Consider the following 20,260-nt stretch of genomic DNA (forward strand, 5'->3'; position numbering starts at 1 on the left):
ATCAAACCCTCCTTACTGAGCAGAAAAGTGAGGATTTTCATCCTCATCTCACAACCAGTCCTGGTGCAACTTGGGAGGTGATCACAACAACAAGAAGGAGGTAATATTCTTACATATTTGTGCTCAAAGTTAATTAAGATAGAAGCTTGGCACTCCTATCATGAGCAACAATCAAGAGGGCCACAAACCCCTTGTCGTGATCAAGAAAAGAGAAGATCTTTCTCTAGTGAGTTCAGCATAATTGTTGGGGTCTCCTACCCTTCACACAACTCGTTAGCATTATCAAAGAGGGAACTTTCCTCTTGGCCAAGCACTGCTCAAGAGACAAGTTCACCTATATCCCATGACGAGGGCAGTACTTCAATCCTAAGTGTTGGAGTCTCAAATCTCATGCCGTGTTACTCGATCCATGACCCAGGACCGTAACAACGTTGCTAGGTGCTCAACAGCGTGCTAGGAGCATGATATTACATGCGGGATTGACAAAGACGTTCTAGTCTGAGGCTATTAGCACCGTTGTCTATTTGATCAACAGAGGTCCCTCAACACCATTAGATTGTAAAATACCAGAAGAGGTCTAGAGTGGGTTGTGTTTCTCATGTTCACATTGATTCTGATGTTAAAAGAAAACTTGATACTAAGTCTAACATATGTTTTTGTATTGGCTATGGTGGTACCGAGTTTGGTTATCGCTTCTGGGATGACCAAAGTCGTAAGGTTATCAAGTGCAAGGATGTGATCTTCAATAAAGCTGTTATATATAAAGACAGGTTGAGAATAGAGTCTGAGAGCACAAGTGATGAAGCCAAGAAGTCTAAAGTGATTTAGTTGACAGATCTTCCATCTATTGTGATGGAGAATATTGCTCTAGAAGACCAGGAAAACATAACCCCATATGTAAATCAGAACACCGTGACTAAACTCAAGAGATCTGCCAGAACTAGCAGACCACCATAGAGGTAATGCCCTACACTAAATTATATTTTGTTGACTGATAAAGGTGAATCAAAGAGTTATGAGGAAGATGTGAAAGCTAATGAATCAACCAAGTGGGAGTTGGCCATGTGGGATGAGATAGATTCTCTGTTATCCAATCAGACATGGCCGACTGAGCTACCAAAAGGTAAGAAGGCCTTGCAGAATAACTGGGTGTACCGAATAAAAGTTTTATGAACCCAATAGAAGGCTGAGTCATGCAGCGACGCCATGGTTGAGTCAATTACTTTAGCTGAGTCAGTTACTTAGTTGTTCAGTTACTTAGTCAGTAAGTCAATTACTTAATCATTAAGTTATTTACTTTAAATGTTGTGGAGGGGCAAATCTATAATTTTTCTCTTGAACCTTGTGGACATGAACCCTATTTAGAGGGGAATAGGAATGGGAAATGGAAGTCAAAAATTAGGTTAAATAGATGGTTTGAGTTCTCCTAAACGAGTCGGGGGTGAGTGTTCTCCTTTACGAACCTAGGATTTTCAAGCTTCCCTTTGGCTTGATTTTCTTTTCTTCTCTCTTCCTCTCTACGAATCGTTGTGTTAGATCTGGGAACGTAACAAAAAGACAAACATGATGGCAGCAAGCGGTACAAAAAGAAGGCATTGACTACACTAAAATTTTCTCTCTAGTAGTGAAATTGACTACTATTAGAATAGTGCTTGGACTAGTGCCAAATGAAGACGCACTTAGATCAGTTGGATGTAAAGACAGCCTTTCTTCATGGTGATTTGGAGGAAGAAATTTACATGATATAGCCATAGGGTTTCAAAGCACAAGGAAAGGAGAAAATGGTGTGCAAACTTCAAAGAGCTTGTATGGTCTTAAACAAGCTCCAAGGGAATGGTTTGACACCTTTATGAGTATTAATGGCTTCTTGAGTTGCCAGGCGGATCATAGTTGTTATGTGAAGAAGTTTGATGACTCCTACGTCATTCTACTGCTATAAGTTGTTGACCTATTGATAGCAGATGCATGCAAAAAGGAAATAGAAAAGTTGAAAGGGGAGTTCAAGAAGTTTGCAATGAAGGATTTGGGTACTGGTAAAAAATCCTTTGAATGAGGATTACTAGGGTCATTGATGTCTTGAAACTTTCACAAGAAGAATATGTGAAGAAGGTGCTATGCAAATTCAACATGAATGATGTAAAACCAGTGAATACTCTTTTGGCTTGTCACTTTAGGTTATCTAAGGAGCAATCACTTTCTACAGAGTAGGAGCGAGCCAACATGGCCAATGTGCCTCATGATTCTGCTATTGGCAGTCTCATGAATGCCATGGGGTGTACTAGGCCAGACATAACTCAAGCATCGGGAGTTGTGAGCAGATATATGAGTAATCCAGGTAAGCAACATTGGGAAGCAGTGAAGTGGATTCTTAAGTATTTGAGAGGCTCTACAGACTCAGCCTTATGTTTCAAAAAGTCAGACTTGGGATTATAGGGTTATGTAGATGTTGACATGGCTGGAAATATTGATGGTAGGAAGAGTACCACTGGATATGTATACACATTGGGTGGTACAGTAGTTAGTTGGGTCTCTAAGTTGAAAAAGATAGTTTTTCTTTCCACTACTCAAATAGAATATGTCGTCGTGACTAAAGCCAGTAAAGAGATGGTATGGTTGAAGTCCTTCTGGGAAGAATTAGGTCTCAAGAATGGGAAGAATGTGTTGTATTGTGATAGTCAGAGTGCTATTCATTTAGCAAATAATCTTGTTTATCATGCCAGAACAAAGCACATACATGTGCATAATCACTTCATCAAATCAGCTCTGGAGGATGGAATCTTAACACTTGAGAAGATTCAAGGAAGTCAAAATCCGACTGATATGTTGACAAAGAATGCTACGATTGAGAAACTGAAGTGTACAACTTTAGTTGGACTTCTCTCTAAGGATTGAAAAATTATTGCTACTGCAAATGAGATATTGATATTGGATTAATCATCAAGTGGGAGATTGTTAAGTTGTGGAGTCTAATTAACACCTTACCCTCTGGTGCGGGTCCACAATATATTGATTGTTGTATCATTAAGGGTAGTGTGGGGATTTCATACTTGTAATCCAGTTGCACTAATTTTCTCTTTATATATGGGGGTGCCGTTGTTTGGGTTTTATAACCTTGAAGAGTAATATCATCATCCGAGGAGCATTAGTTGCGGCCGAGAGAGGTTAGAGAAAAAATCACTTGTAAGTGTGTGCGATTTCTCTTGTAAATTATTTCATATATATGGATTACTACAACGGCGGAAGACAAGACGTAGTCTCACTTTGAGGCGAACCTGTATAAATCTTGTTTGTTCTCTTGCTTGTTTTTCCATTATTCCGTAATTATTATTATTGCTCTTGTTAGTTTGGAATTAGGGCGTCTAATTCCTAACACTAGAATTAATGATCCAAGATGAAGAAGGTGAAGTAGCAAAGACTATAATTGTCACAGTAGTTGCTGCAACAGTAGTGGGAGAAGCTTTGTCAAGGTTGGTACCATCGTAGTCTTAAATTTTTTAAGCAATTCAAAGTCTTCATTTGATACGATCTTCTTTCCTTTTTAGGCCTCAAGTTTCCCTTCACCATTGTCTCCACTATTTTTAGATACCTATTAGCTTTAGCCCAATCCGATTTACCATGAATTTTCCAACATTTGTCAACTAGGTGATAAGTACATAACCGATTTGCATGATCAATTTATTGACAACTGTGATCAGCCCTACCACCTCTTCCTCGGACACCTTTAGTATTTCTTCCTATTCCTCTATTATTCAAACTTCCTCCCCTATTACATGAGTACGTGGCTGATGATACATCAATGTGTGAAGTGTAGGATGGATTCAGAATATGTAACATTGTGGCACATATATCATCAAATAAGGGAAGAGCAGTTGAGCTAAGAATGTGAGTGTTAGCCACTTCAAGGTAAGGGTTCATATTAGCAAGGAAAATTGAGACTACTAATGCTTCCCGCTATTTTTCTTGAATCGAGATAGAATTGGAATTTGTCTGTGCAATTTTCCATTCTTGTATAAGTCCCTTAAATCAGGCATAGTCATGCAAATTGTCCCCTTGTTTGGTATTATACATTGTTTGAAAAATATTATATAATTTATGCAACTATCAACACCAGAATATAACTTTGCATACATATCCCATACTAGTTTGGCGATCTCAAGTTGGACAACATTATTTGCAACACTTCTATATTGTTAATCAACCAACTAATAAAAAGTGTATCTTATTTAAGCCATTTTGTATATTGTTAAAAAAACACCCATGTGTGTAAGGGTGGCATAACTAGTAAATAAGGAGAACTTTCATAGACAGCATAGAATTGTAATGATGCAAGTTAGTGCATGTCCTCTTTTGTCTTTTTTATTTTTGAAGTATGTAACCTTAAGGGCATTGTAATCATTGTAAACACCTTCCCACAACTATAAATATAACCCCAAGGCATGGAGTAGAGCATTCAAACTTCTTCCTCTTGGCTCAAATTTGTCCTCACATCTCTCTCTCTCTCTCTCTCTCTCTCTTTTCCTCTTCTATCTCTCCCTTGGTTTCTCCCCTCCTCTCTCCCAAGAGCTAGAGTTCTTTTTTTCTCTTCTTCCCTTGTATTTTGTGTTCATATATTGGGCCTAGAAATCAATATGGTATCAGAGTACACAAAGATCGGACATGGAATAGGAGAAGAGGATGGAGAAGAAGAGGAGGAAGAAGAAGAAGGAAAAGAAAAAAAGGAGTTTCTTGTTTGTCCCTTCAATGTGCTTTCCCCATTCCTATTTTCATTGGATTTTCACTCTCTTTCCATACTTTTCATATAGAAAATTATATAAAGTTGGAAATATCTTTGATTCTAGTTTCCATCTAAAAAAAATTGTTTCAATCAAAGTTTGGTACAAAGAGAAATCGACAATTAAAGCAACAAAGGTCAAGTAGCAAAAAATTTCAAATTTCTGAACGGTTTGTACCAACATGATTGAGAATTTATATAGAGAATTATATCTCAAAAGAAAGCTATGTGAGTTTACTTTTTATCTTCCAAAAAACTGTTTCTCAATCTGATCTTTCTAGAGAGAGATATCCACATTGGAAGAATCAAAAGTCATGTTAGTAGCCTGTTGCATGAGTAAATCTGAATTTAAGCCAATGTTTTTGCTTCACTTTTTAAGTTGTTAATATTGATTAAGTTTCCTATTTTTTTCAAACTCTAGTCAATATTTTCCCAACTTGAGTATCTTTCCTTCCTTATCTCCTTGCTTTGATCATACATTATATTAGTTTTCTGAATAGAAGTCTTTCCATATATGAGTTTAGTTTCATTTTTTATAAAAGTCTAAAATTTTTGAATTATAAATCCTTGTTTCATTGTCCTAAATTCCAAATATTAGTGTCCTAAATCTCCCTTATTTAAAAATTTATCTCTTGAATATTTTTTTTCCAAATTGGTCAAGTTGTGTTAAAAAGTAATTGCCTCATATGAGAAATCTATTTTTAGAATGTTTCCATTATCATGCCTCATGTCAAAACTTCCTTATTGGAGATTTTTTTATGTTTTCTCAATCAACAAATCAACAATTAAGTACATAAATTAACATGAATTCAATTAAATTAAATCATAACATGAAATTAAATGAACTATTATAATTATATACATAAATTAAATCATAATTTCAATTAAATTAATACAAAAGGTAAAAATTACTGATATTCAAAATCAATTTCTATTTAAAAAAATGATTGATTCAATATCATCAACTCAAAAAAATAACACAAAATTTATGTTTATAACATAAATTAATTCATTATCAATCCAATTTCAATAAATTTATTAGTTCATTAGTAACCCTAAACTAAACATTCAATATCAGCCCTAAACACAAAAATTACAGAAATATAATATCGAACAATTAAAGAAGAAACCCTAAATTTACAGAAATTAAAAAAAAATCACATAAATTAAAAAAATCAAAGGTTAGGGCCAGAGCACAATACCTTTGGTGCGGTGGAGAGGTTTTTGAATTACGGATTACAGAAATTGAGCGAATTTTTGGGTGAGATTGATAGGTTTAGGGTTTAGGTTAGAGAAATTGAGAGAAATTTAGGTCGATGGTTCAAAATAGGGGGCGACCAGGATGAGATGAGAGAAATTAGGATTAGAGAGAAGGGCGACGAGGTTGAGATGATAGAAATATGGGGTTAGGTTTTGAGAGGGTCGGTGAGAGAAATCGAGAGGGATGACGGTTGGGAAAAACAGATAAAAGAGAGAGGGCGGGAAAAGAAGCTGGTTGATGCAGAGAGGAAGAGAAGTCAAGAAGGGACAAGGACCCAGAGGAGAACCGGAGAGAGGGTTAGCCGAAAAATTAGAGGCGATCGACGACAACCAATTGGATGGCGAGCATAGGTAGAAGAGAGCGAGCACAGATACTAGGTGAGAGAAGAAGAGGGAGTGTCATCTTCCTGCTAACCGAGTGAGAGGCAATGTAACTGTCGAGTGAAACAATGAGTGAAAGTGAAATTTTTTAACTTGAACTTCCCCACTTTCACATCACACTAACGCTTTTGGGCCCCTTTCCCCAATAAAAGTGAATCCCTTTCACTTACACAGTACACTAATAGAGCCTTAGTGGGGATGGGATTTTAAAAATCATCCCCACATTGCATAGATTAAGTCAAGTTCACAAAGTGAGGAAAGGAAATATAAATTTGTAGTTATATAAAATTTAAATTTAAAATTATTTTATTACAATAATTAAGATATATGATTTAAATTAATTTTGAAAGATAATATATATATTTCTAATATATTTATACATTATTTTTAAAATACATCTTATAAATAAATCTCGAGAACTTGGGACGAGAAACTCATCATCTCTTCATATCAGGTTTTTTCTTTTCTTCGGCGAGAAGAGAAAACCCATCCCTCGAATGCTTAACCCAGACCGCGGCCAGTGCCACCCACCCCAAGCGACGGATTGCGGAGTCGGGCTGTGGGGGCGGGTAGGGATTTTCAAGCCCAACTTTGAACCTGCCTCGCTGCCATCGATCTCAAGACGGAAGTGGAAACAATATGGCCGTTCTATCTTCTTCACCTCCGGCCAATCTAATACCTTCGCTGTCATTTACGTCCGAGAAAGGTTACAATCTTCATCCACGAGCTTCTTGACTTTCTGCCTCGGCCTGTCTGGGAACAGTTCCAATTTAATGCGAAAAATCTCGGAAACTAACTCGGACAGTTCGTCGCCGGAGGTATCTGATACTGGAGACGTGATGTGACTCAGTGGGGGGAAACTAACCTTTTTTGGTTTTATATATAGCTTGTACTGACGATGTAACTTTTTGTATGTAGCATGTACTTACAGTTTGTTTTTTCACTTGTTGCCTGGATTAGTGATGTAACTATAGCGTTGATATCGTGGATTATTATTGTCATTAATCGACAAAGACGAAGACAGAGGGATTGTTGATTGTTTTTTATAGATTTTCAGTTGTTTTCCTGCCTCTATTGATTTTGTGCATTCTCCACGGTTTTTTTTTTCTTTTACTAATTTCTCATGCTTCCAAAATGGAGTATACAAATTTCATCGCGTAAACTCTTAGATGACATTTTTTGTACGAGAGAGAATTTCCATTTTATCTGATTGCCTTCTAAGAAGTCAGTTTGTTGATCATGTTTAATGGGCTCTCTGTGTTTCGGTCTCTAGAACCTAGATTTATTGAAACATGAACACCTCTTCAATGTAGGAAATTGTCGCCGAGGGGCCTGCTCGATTACTGTCTCGGGAAGTAAGAGAGCACAGTTTCATTCCGATTCCTGCAAGCTCGAGGTAGGGAGTTCACTTCTGACTTGCCCCCTTAAAGGGAAATCTTTTGTCAGTTGTGGTGCTAGAATGTCTTCAATGGCAACCATGGAGAACAAACAAAACCACAAGCAAGTGTGGTTGTGGACTAAGAGCAAGCAAGTCATGACTGCTTCAGTCGAAAGAGGCTGGAATACGTTCATTTTTTCCGAAAAAGACAGAGAACTCTCCAAAGATTGGTCCTGTATGTTATCTTATCTTCTTTCTACTTTTACTTTCTCTAACAAACTCTATTTTCACATTTGTAGGGACCTTGAACCTTCCAAATAATCACCAGGTTACCAATTTGGTACTCTTAACTATCAAAATGATTTCCTTTTTGTTCTTAAACAACAATTGATTTACCTCGTAGGTCACTTAGGTGTTCAAGCATTGGAAGATTGAGTTCGTTCAATCGCTAACATATTAAAAATTTGAGGACCTTCAATCGTTTAAAGATTTGATTAATCAGTCAACCTGCCTAAATTTTTTCAGTTTAGTCCTGTTCGATTGTATCATAAAGCCTTTTTTACCATTTATCATGATTCGGCATGAAATAGTAGCAAGTCTTTTACCATTTGATTTCTTCTAATATTCTGTACAACTCTTAAATAACTACCGGAATCATAATCAATGTTTATCAAGAATCATAAATTTTTATCTATGATGAGTTCTTGATAAATTGTGCAGCAAACAGGTGCTTCCCTTATGACATTTGTACTATTGCTTCATACAGCTATTGCATTGATAAATCCTCTCTTCATTGGTGATGGAGAACTTCTAGACAGTGATGGCAAGAGAGTCGCCTCTTTTTGTGAAGTGTCTTCACCCCAGCAGTTACAACAGTTTCAACCAAGTGTTCAGCAAGCAGAAAATGTCATTATGAGTTTGCTAGATTGGCAGGTTTTCTCTTTCAACCCTTCTTTCAAGTTCTTAAAATTTTAGCAGATGATAGAATAAATTGAAAGTTGTATTTTTTTTTATCAATTATTGTTTCTAGTATAATCCTGCTCTTGTCTGGAGAGCCAGAGGACTCAATATCATTCAAAAAAGTCAAGCCTGCCTGACTCAATAATAATCATTAGGAAGTGTACAAATGTTTTTTGGGGGGGTCAATGCTTTTTCTTTTGCTTGAGACCTTCTCTCTATCTCTTTAGAAGAAGTGGCTATCATATCATGTGCAATAGTAAGCCACTATTTTCTGTAAAAGCATAAAAAGGTGTAAGATCAGTCTTTGTCGCACATTTCATAATATATTTTCAGTCATCTCAGACTTCAGTATAGTTCAATACAGCTCTAGATCTGTTTTTTGCATTATCTTGTTAGTTGATATTAGATTAAGACATTTTGGGGCACCAACAAATGTAGTGGGAAGTCGTTACTTTGAAATGAAACACTTAATGATCTTCTTTCTTAGTAGAGAAATCTTCAATTTCAGGTGATACCTGCAGAGAATCTTGTTGCAGCATTTCAGGGGTCAGAGAAAACAGTATTTTCTGTTGCAAAATGTCACTTTGAAGCACAAGTTTTCCTTGAGGTAGGTTCCAGATAACGCACTTCCATTCCAAAAATGCATCGCATAGTCTACTTTTTTTTTTTTTTTTGAAATGATGATAATTTTATTTTAAAGAAAAGGAAGATACATCAAGGGAGACCTCCCCTAGCAACAAGAGATTGAAAAGGGGGGGTAGTTTAGGACTTGGGCACAATGTCTGCTCCTGCATATACTGTGAACATTCAATGATAAGAAATTTTCCTGCATATTGATGTCTGTCTAGCTTCGCAAATATTATTTATGCTGGTCTTTCGTAGGCCTTGGAACAAGGACTGGGTGGAGTAGTTTTAAAAGTGGAGGACGTTGTAGCAGTTGTCAAGCTGAAGGTAATTTCTTATATTTTCTTGTTCTTTTAGAAGTTCCTGTTATCAAAGAATTTACTCTCGTTAAGGTTATTATTGTCAGGGTTATTTGGACAGAAGAAATGATTCGACAAATCTCTTAAGCTTAACTAAGGCCACCATAACCAAGGTTCAAGTAGCTGGAATGGGTGATCGTGTTTGTGTAGATCTTTGCAGTCTCATGAGACCTGGTGACGGGCTTTTGGTGTGTCTCAAATAGTTTGCTGTCTCAATGAGTTTCCAATGAGGAAACTTCTGTTCCTGTCATATTTCATTCTAATAATTTGGTGTTTTGGCAGGTGGGTTCCTTTGCCAGAGGACTTTTTCTTGTTCACTCTGAATGTTTAGAGTCAAATTACATTGCTAGCAGGCCTTTCCGGGTTAATGCAGTGAGTTTTTTATTTCTCCATCTACAAATGATACTCTCAACATATGTGGTGCCTAAAATTGACTTGGTTCTGTTGCATCATCTCGGATGACATTTCTCGCTCCATCAAACATTATGTATAAAGCAAGTTTGCAATGATTATTATTTTGGAAAAAAAAAAATAGAGAGCAAAGTTTGCAAAGGCTCATGCATTCAAGTTCAATTTTCATTTTTAATTAGGGAGAACAGTTGAAGTAAAAAGCTGAACTTGTGTGGATGTCCTCTGGCTTCTGCTAAAGTATAGCTGTGTTAAACTATGATAAAATGTACAGGGACCAGTTCATGCCTATGTTGCTGTTCCGGGAGGTAAGACATGCTATCTTTCGGAGCTGCAAGCTGGCAGGGAGGTCATTGTTGTCAGTCAAAATGGCCAGCAAAGGACAGCCATTGTTGGACGTGTCAAGATTGAATCCAGACCTCTAATCCTTGTAGAAGCAAAGGTTTATGAGGTACATTTATGCTTCATTTACACATTAAATGAATGAAATAAGATAAACTTGAGATAATGGATTTCTTTTCTCAAAATTTACAGGAAAATTTAGACAATGGATCAACCTATAGCATCCCATTGCAAAATGCAGAGACTGTTGGTCTAGTTTGTCCTTTTCGAGGTAAATTATTTATGTTCGTCTATTTTCATTTCTTTTCTCTCAACAATTTGTTGCTTACATGTGTAACCGTCCATTATTTTCAGATGATGAACTTAAAAAGACTGTGATTCCAGTCACCTCACTTAAAATTGGAGACGAAGTTCAGTTGAGAGTGCAAGGAGGAGCCCGGCATACAGGAATAGAAATTCAAGAGTTCATCATTGAAAAATAAGAATAATGGGGTTATCTTCACACCGAAGTTCTTTGTGCTAGTTGACTCAAGCATCAACGGCCTTCAAGTGAGTCCAACTTATCAAGCACTTCATTACTTCTAAATAATTCCAAAACTTGCTAGGATTACCTCACAGTGGACAATTCTAGAACAGCTCTCACAATAAACATTTTTCTTGTTGTAGCTGAGATTCCGCTAAGACATTTCTACTCATTTGGAATCAGAATAACTTAACCAGGTTGTAGTTTCTCTGTGGTTTACATCTGGAATAGACCCCTTTTGCCTACTCTGCTACTCAACATTTCTTTTCTTGGCTCATTGAGCACGGACAGCATACAAGCTTGAGTACTAGTTCTATTGTGATGGAACTCTTACTGAAGTGAACTAAACATCACCTTTCTTGGCATAAAGATATCCATTTTATGTTTACAAGCGATGTTCTTAAAATTTGTCCTCGGGATCAGGTTGTTATACTGTACAAACTTGGAGGCGGAGGATGTCTAGCTGTTGGGTTCCTGATAGAATATCTGCAAACTCTCCAGTGGTTCGTTTGTATTTTGTGGTACTGCACTACAGCCTTCTGTAAAATTCTAAAACAATCTCCTCATCCACTAATTCTTCTTATAGGTTGCATGTCTGGGAAGACACTTTCAGGTTTAAATCCATTAGAGCTTGACTCTCTTATGTCAGTCCATGCATTGTACATGTGTCAAAAGTGTCTTATACATTGTTCTATTTATTTCGGTTGAACTTTTAGAAAAGAGAAATATTTCACTTACTTGTTGTAATTTGATTATAATTGGCCTTTATTTATAATAGAGAAAACAAGTAAAATCATATTACAATTAAACTATCCATGTCCCAGTTACTTCCGAAGTCTAACACTTATAAACAATTGAACAACTAAACTTAAATAGAAAACTAATATAACTAAAATACTTTTAACTAAGATTCTTCAATGAGACCTCTTCTGGCGAGACTCTTGTAAGACTACCATATTGATTCTAGCTTTATGAGATTTCTTGCTGTAGAAATCATGTAAGATGCTTCTATAACTGTTATTTAACACTCCCCTTAACTTGGAGTTTACAACTTCAGTTTGCAATGAAAAATAATTTTTGGTCTTTAATCTTCGGTAACTAAAACTTTTTCATAGATGTAAAATCTTCATTTTTTATTCTCTCCCTTTCTTGAATATTTTGGTCAAATAAAAGTTATCACAACATGTGGAATAACATACATATTTCTTGTATTTCTTCTACTTTCTTCCCTCAAACTAGGGGTAAAAAAGACATAGAGACCTAATTTGGACAAAATACAATATGGGAGAAGAAAATCACTCTAGCCGTATGCCAAATTTCCATACACCAGTCAAAGCATTCATAGTTTGAAACACACTATTCGATTTTAAAGGCAAAAAAAGGCTCAACTTTTGGGCACAACAAAAAGACAATTTACTTTTAAGGGTAGCTAAAATACAAATCACCTTTTAGGTGAAAAATAAAAGACTTCACTCAAACTGGATGTTGGGCAAACTTTTACATTTTTTTGGTAGTGGGTTAGGCATTGCTCTAAAGTGATAAAAACACAAGATAAATTGAAGAAAATACTATAGGAAAATAATTTAAATGGGAAGGAGATGACTATGTAATACTCGTACTTTCAAACAGTCTAAAATGTGACATTTTTTTAAAAAAACATTTAGGGGACTATATAACAGTAGAACTGAAATAGCTAAACAAATTTGACCAAGTATGACTTTTGGGGGGTGACCACAATGTTTTGGAGATGACAATGCGGAAGATACACAACCAAGTAACAAAAATATACAAATTTTAAAACAACATTAAAGTTTGATATCGATACTTTGAATAAACACATTATGGAATGATTAAGACCAACCAAAATTTTCTTATTAAAAGAGAATTTTTCTTTAAAAACTAGGACTCTAGGAGAAAAGTAAACTCAATTAACGTTAATACATAGAGAGATACTAGGGAAAAAATAAGAAATTAGGAGATTTTTGACAAAAGTGATCTTTAGTATTTCTAATATTGATATTTTTCACAATATTGCTCAGAGTCAGAAAATGTTTATTGTTGAAGAAACTAGACTCAAAGAGCTCTAATTTGATACCTAATTTGAAATAAAGAACACCGTTCTTGAATCTTTTATGACCACTTGATTTGCTTCATCCAATAGTTTGATTTGTATCGTAGATTATGAGAATCTCTTTACATGTAGATCAAATTGACATGAAAGTTACTCCTAAAACTAAACTTTGATATATTTGCTTCAAGTATAATATTTCTTCATGAAATATACTTCTTTTGTGAGAAAAAATCTGATAGATTTCGGACTCTGCAATTTGGTAAACTATGAACTTTAATTTTTCTGGCCAACATGACTATTAACTCTTTTGATATTGATATCTCCCATTAGAAAGCTAAGTTGAGAATGGGTTTGATAGGTTAAAAAATAGACTTACTGATCTTTCTTTCGAAATATAATTTCTTATATAAAGTCTCATTCTTAATGCAATAAAATGCCTCAAAAATTAAAGTTTTCTATTATTGCTCGAACATCTCTTGTTTTCTTACCTTTGCGTCTTCCAATATCAATATTTGTAGAAAATTCCAATTATAATTTTTTTTTTTTTTTTTGTAATGGGAAGTGGACTCAAAGATCTTTCTATCTATATATAATTTGTAATATTAAAACTTTAGTATAAAATTGTCAACACCAAGGAAGTACTGAGTATAGGGACAGAAAAGGAAGAAAAAAGGTAAAAAATACGAACTTAAACTATTGGACAAAATAAATCAAAAAAAGGATGATCTTTGTCGATTGACCAGATTGACCAAATTTATGTCGAATGTTTGGAAAAAAGAAATACTTCATGGAATTGTTTTAATTTAAATACAATAAATCAAAATCAGATTACAATTAAATTATCCATGTTTTAATTACACTTTAAATCTAACACAAAGATAAGTTATAAAATAATTTAATAAACATAAATAGAAGGTTAACATATATAAAACACATTTATCTACAGTTGCAACTGATTCTTTACAGCTGATTCTTAACAGCCAAATCTCGTCGTCTAACTTGCCCTCCTTGCAGGATTCAAATGCAAGGTACTGCATGGAAGCTCCAAATTTGTTTAATTTGTTTAAGTGTGATCCATAAAACAGCTTAAAGTGAAGGTAAATTTCCAAGCAAACAATGACTTATAGATAGAAATCTTTTGGAGGTTGAAAATATTTGGTAGTCCTAAATGACTCTTGCATGTGGTGTCCATGAAAACTTGCATTTTTATCCATAGTAACTAATTATCAAATAAGAAAATACTACAAGGAATTATCTTCAACCCATTCCCAGGTTTAGGCCTCTGATGGTAATAATAAACAAAAAAAAAAAAAAAAAAAAGTCTAAACAGAGATCTCAAATAAACAAAACTGACACTGTTGGTCTTTTGTTTCTCCCTCCTAGTACTTGATCGGTGCAAGGATGTCAAGCTGGGTACCCAGACGCTCCTCAGCAGCTTGCTCAGCCTTCTTCCTCAGCTTTATGAGCTGCTTCTTCCTCTCGTACATAGTCTGAGATCTTTGCTTCCTCTTCTCCTCCAGCTCCTGATTAATAAATCAACACACAATTATACACTAGGAACTCAATCTATCTTAACAAGCCTAGGTCGTTTGGTGCAGAAAAATTAAGTAATAAACTCACATTAACGGCAACATTTTGCCCCTGTACTTACCTTTGCATTACAAACACAAGTCATTGTTAACTTTTCAATGCCACAGAAAGGCATCTATGCCTTACAGAATAGAGAAACAATGATTGACCACATTAAACCACAAAATTACAAAATAAAGTTGATAAACAAGGCTGAGAGTGCGAACAACCCAACCACTACCTACTCAACTCTAGAAAAGTCCAGTTTTTACGTGCAGAGAAACCAACTTCATTTTCTGGTGTTGTTATATAACTAGCAACGGCTAGCACAAGAGAGAAAAAAAACGATTAATAAAACCAGACCGGTAGGATGACTGGTTTTAGTCCAACTGGGTTAAGACCGGATTCAACTATTGTTTAAACCAAGTCCATTAGGTCACCTTCTTATTTTTTGTATGTATATTATTTTGTTGAAATTGGACATGAATCAGTCTTTGGTTGCTTTTCTATGGAGATACTTAGTCATGACTTTGAATCCTCTTTTTAGTAAAACAATTCACCAATTATTTATGAGAAACTGATTGAACATGACTGAACTAATCGGTCCAATTCAAGCTCAGACCAGACCAACTAACCAGGTATTCACGTTTTAAGCCAAAAACCATTTTCCTTATGTGAGAACTGGACAAGGGTCTGGTTTCGGTTCAATCAGGTTGAACCGGCCACTCTGGTCTGATTTTGACAACACTGAAAAAGCCACTTAAAAATTATTCTTAGAAAAAAAAAAGTAGAAATAAAGCTGCTCTAAAAACTAATAAGAACTTGTATTAACTCTTCAGAAACATTCAAAGTTACAGCATATCTTATTCTTTATAACTCTAAAACTATGGACTAACCAAAATAAGTTACATCACCATGGTAAAATGTGACAGTAACTAAACTTTCTAATTACTATTTAACCATGACTTCTATATTTGAAACGACTTGATAATAAAAGAGTTCCAGCAAACAAACTCTTCAAAAACCAAACTTTTTTCTGGTTTTATCCTATTACTTTTATTCTTTTGTTGAACTTATTTATCTACCTTTTGTACTTGCCCTTAAGAACCCTGCTTGTACTTTCTCCTTTCTTAGTAAGCCCTCTCATCATTATCACAAAAACAAGTATAGATATTGTCAATGATTAAGTTACTATTTTTCAGATTTTCCTAAGTTGACCACTAATAAGAAACATTTAACTACCTAAAAACTTTCTTAATTGGAACAATGTTATTAAAACCAAACCGGACATCAAACCAGTAGGATGACTGGTTTTTGTCCAATCAGGTTAGACTGGATTTAACCATTGTTTGGAGCAGGTCTAACTGGGCCACTCTTATTTTCTGTATATAAATTATTTTGTTGAAGATGGACATGAACCAATCTTCTGTTGGTTGATACAACATTTTTTACATAGGTACTTGGTCATGGCTCTCAATCCTCTCTTTAGTAAACTTTGTTTCACCATTTCTTCACAAGAAAATGATTGAAACAGATTGAACTAACCGGTTTGGGTCAAGTTCAGACCCGATTAACTAGTCAGGTATTCATGTGTTAAGCCAAAAACCGTTTTCCTTATGTGAGAACCACAAAAGGGACCAATTCCAGTTCAATCGGCTTGAACCGGCCAGTTCGATTCGTTCTGACGACGCTAATTGGAACCATCAACAAAATAGGAAAGTACTAAAGGTAGGAAGCTGCAGACTTTCCGTGAACATACTCAAATTGAGTAGTTTCCTGAAACAGAGATTATCCAAAAACAAAAAAGTGAGCTGTCGTCTTTTGGTCTTCTCCTTTTGTTCTTCCTTTTAAATAGTTTCAATGTTCTCGATGACTTTCTCTGTCCTTCATAGTCTTTAACTTTATTCCACAATTGAGTAACGTAATACATCAAAACATCCATGAAATCATAGCGGACAGATCCAAAGTTAATCTAATATCCAAGAAAACAAGTGAGCACTAGATTCCACACACAATCCATGGAATTGGACCAAAATAAAGGAAATCACCAGTCTAAAGACAACTGAGACAACAATATCAGGACATTGTATCAGGGTGTCCGTACATGAAAAGAAACAAAAGAAAAAAACTTTCAAAACACGAGAGACAAGCAACGGATGAAGGCAATAGAATGTAAACTCTGCAACTTTTTGATGGCTATGGCCTAATTAGAACATATAATTGAATAGAAAAAGCAGCTTAAAGTTTCAGAATGCAAGCTAGAGTATCCAGCATATGTACAACATCTTCAATAACAGATTTAAATAGATCCTTATATCAGATAATAAGTATAGCTTCCTACTTCCTGACAGCAGTTGAGTTTTGGAAGGCAAAATACACTACATAAACCCTATCTTCAGATCAGAGGTTTGAGGGGTGGTAATGGATTGTCAAGGACATCTGAAGCCCTAAAAACCAAACTGAAACTAAGTAGTTAGAAGAAAAGCCATATTATCATTTTATTCTAATGAAGTAGCTAACGGTCCTACCTGCTTACCCACTTCATCATACATCTATTGGAACTGGACAACCAGGCTCATAGTTTTCATCAGTTCAGCATCAATATATAAATAAGAAATGACTATCAATTCCAGAAATTTTTTTGCAAATCAAGCAATCATGACACCTACAACTTTGAATGAGAGATAACAGCCTAATAACTAAAACGATTTCAAGAAGCTCAGAAGTATGCAAATGGTCCCCTAACTATCCTTAACTAGTCAAACAGAGGTGAATCATAAACTTATGACTCTTTGGTGTCTAGCTACCTCTACAATGTGAGCCTTTGATTTCAATTACCTAAACAGGAATCAGCAATCACTCATATCGAACTTTACATGAACAAGAATCACAAACTGAAGAGAAAAAACCAAAAAAACTATAATGACTATGGAGTGTGACTATGGAGTGTGACTATTGAAGGGAGAAATGTAAACTTAGCTAACCTTAATGGTATCATAGTGATTCCATCCAACTTCAGACGAGAGCCGACCCAGCAAACAATACTTGTGACCAGCTTGAAGCCTCAAAACCCTATAAACAACATCAGATATTCATTAATAACCACATAGCTCAGAACAAAAAAATCAGAGATATAAAATAAAATTACTCACTTAAGTGCGTCTGGAATAACCATCCTCTTCATTTTATCGTAAGGGGGAGGAACTCCCTCATAAGCTTTCAGACGAGCAAGCGCCGCGGCCCCACGTTTGGTCTTGTGGGGAATCATTCTGAAGAAAATAATAGAGGCAACAATAGCTTCAGAAACAACTAAGAGTGAAACAGATGCCAGCAAAGAAAGTCCATTCAAACGGACAGAGAGGGGGGCAATGCATACCCTCTGATGGTTCTCCAGAGGATCTTAGAAGGGGCACGGAAATGGATAGGACCATGGGAGGGTTTGGTGTTCATGCGCTTGCGGAGGAAGCGATGGTACTTCATCTTCTGACGGACGAGGCCCCCGGAAAGGCAGATCTCCTCGCAGCGGACCACCACAACCTTCTGCCCGTTAAGAAGCTCCTTGGCCAGAATCGAAGACAGACGGCCAAGCATGTGGTGACGAGCGTCCACCACCACTCTGCGAGCGCAGATTCCGGAGCCTGACACCATTTTTCCCCCGTCTCGTTTGCTCTCCGGCGACGGCCTTGAGAAGTGTAAAGAGAGATAATAGGAGCGGCCTCTAGGGTTTTCGCCGCATATTTCAGTGTTCTTATAGCTAGCAAATTCTCGACGCCCTTACAGCAGCGATCTAGATTTTCATATAAAAATAAGGTCCTAAGAAAAAGTTAAATCAAATAAAACTTCACAATTACTGTAATTTTTTAGGAGGTAGATGAGTTTATACCTATAGCATCAATATCTACATATGTTTATGGGCTCAGATCCTAATCAGTTGAGTGAGCTGACATATATTTAATCAATTACAATAATCACTTATGATAGCCATTAGATAGGCAGGCTGATCGAACCCAGGTTACTCAATCTGGTTCAACCAGGTTTAACTGGTCTGTTCCAAGTTTTATAATATTACAAAAATATCATTTACTTCATTATATTTATAATCTAAATGGGGTATAGAGCTAATTTTTACTCCTTTTTAGTATGTTTCACAATCAAATGGGCATGCACAAGCATTTAAACCACAAAGAGCACATTTTTATACTAGTTCATAATTATATTTTAGATTATTAATCCACTTCCAAAGGTTTTTTTTACCTTGGGATCAAAATATATCAATAAACTTGGATTGTTAAAAGTCCCTTATAACAAATTGTCTCTAAAACTAATTACAATGTTGCCTACACAAGAAATTATACTACTCAATTGATTACAACAATCGACTTGAAAAAGGTGTCCCTCACTTAGGCATATAGTAGCAAAATACCCACAGAAGAATTTTCCAACAACAAACTAGATAATCCTACTAGACCCAAATAAAGATTTGTAGCATCAGTTCATTAGGCACACCAAGGCCTACACCAAAGATACTCAATAGTACCAACAACATGACTTCATATTTAGATCCACAAGAGATTTTATAGCAACTTCTCCATAGTCACATGAGCTACTTTTCATCAAATTACAGAGCGTGGTCTAGCCTTACTGAACCTTGACTCAACTTGCAAGACTTACCTTACCACGTGTAAATGCCTCTCCAATAGGTGATTTCACAATTCGGACACAAACAAATAAGCTAACCAATTTTAAATATTTATTCAATGTAAATAGTAACTCAACAAGATCATTAAATTACTAGATTTCAAAATCAAAGTTCAAAACAGTGGATTAGTTTTGAAATACATATGGTGACACTTAAAGTAGCACAATTTAAAACTGAATTCATAATATAAGCTCACTAGTCAGTGATCTGAACTAGAAACTTGGATTCAAAGTATAAGAGCTTAATTTTAGATTTTCTAAACTAAGATCGATCAAAACATTTCAAAAGTGTAGGCATAACATACTTAGATTTCAAAACACAAACCCAACTAATCAAAATTTTGTAAAGGCCTCTTTCAAATGCTCCAAATAATTTTAAATCAATCTAAATTCCACTTCAAAATTACTTGCTAGATTAATTAATATAATGACAAAGGATGCACAACATTTAGCAAGAATCGAGCTAAGTAGATAAAATTTCAAAGTAAAATCACAAGAAGCATTTAGTTCTTTACTTGGTAGTTTCTCAAATTGTAAATTCGATATCCAAGTGCGATTTCCAGCTATGAGCAGGTTTAGGAGTGTCATTTTTGCCTTAGGAGTCCAAAGAGCAAAATATTGGGAGACAAATCAACACTATAGATAAGTTATCAACATTCAAAATTTTAACTGCTAAGCTTCCTAAGAGATATTTTGTCCTTTTGCAAAATTGTATGAAATCATGATTAATTTTTTTAAAATACTTAAAATTCTAATTATGAGATAGTAATCACATAGGTAGGTCACTCCCAGGTTTTGGATACCTATCTTGGCTGAATCAAATATAAGAAACATTTTCATATTGCTATTTTCGAGCAAGTCATCCATTTGATGGTAGTCCAATAGGTTGATCTTTGTTAATTATACAAGGTTCAAT

General features: G+C 35.4%; 2 protein-coding genes across 4 annotated transcripts; one reads left to right on the plus strand and one right to left on the minus strand.

Moving 5' to 3' along the window:
• The first annotated feature begins 6,964 nt into the window (after positions 1 to 6,964).
• LOC137944167 (uncharacterized) lies at positions 6,965 to 11,732 on the plus strand. Of its 3 annotated transcripts, XR_011110794.1 has the most exons (11): positions 6,965 to 7,118; positions 7,726 to 8,025; positions 8,557 to 8,723; positions 9,259 to 9,357; positions 9,633 to 9,701; positions 9,781 to 9,921; positions 10,016 to 10,105; positions 10,416 to 10,592; positions 10,676 to 10,754; positions 10,838 to 11,032; positions 11,430 to 11,732. XR_011110794.1 is itself a non-coding variant. In XM_068789728.1 (10 exons), exons 1-10 carry the CDS (start codon positions 7,052 to 7,054, stop codon positions 10,963 to 10,965), a joined length of 1,317 nt encoding a protein of 438 aa, XP_068645829.1. In that variant the 5' UTR covers positions 6,965 to 7,051; the 3' UTR covers positions 10,966 to 11,732. The 3 variants fall into 3 exon arrangements, 2 of the variants coding, with proteins under 2 accessions (XP_068645829.1, XP_068645830.1); XM_068789728.1 differs by having other exon boundaries at positions 10,838 to 11,732; XM_068789729.1 differs by having other exon boundaries at positions 7,037 to 7,230; positions 10,838 to 11,732.
• A 2,527-nt stretch (positions 11,733 to 14,259) lies between these two features.
• LOC137943897 (large ribosomal subunit protein uL13y) lies at positions 14,260 to 18,419 on the minus strand. Its single transcript, XM_068789325.1, has 4 exons — positions 18,023 to 18,419; positions 17,799 to 17,915; positions 17,631 to 17,718; positions 14,260 to 14,600 (listed from the first exon to the last, which is right to left on the minus strand). The coding sequence occupies exons 1-4, from the start codon at positions 18,292 to 18,294 to the stop codon at positions 14,457 to 14,459; spliced, it is 621 nt and encodes a 206-aa protein (XP_068645426.1). The 5' UTR covers positions 18,295 to 18,419; the 3' UTR covers positions 14,260 to 14,456.
• Between the last annotated feature and the right edge of the window lie 1,841 nt (positions 18,420 to 20,260).

This window comes from Aristolochia californica, unplaced genomic scaffold, assembly GCF_029961685.1.
Source record: "Aristolochia californica isolate CCGP_79_NKW_82.1479 unplaced genomic scaffold, dmAriCali1.0.hap1 SCAF_11, whole genome shotgun sequence".
NCBI lineage: Eukaryota > Viridiplantae > Streptophyta > Magnoliopsida > Piperales > Aristolochiaceae > Aristolochia > Aristolochia californica.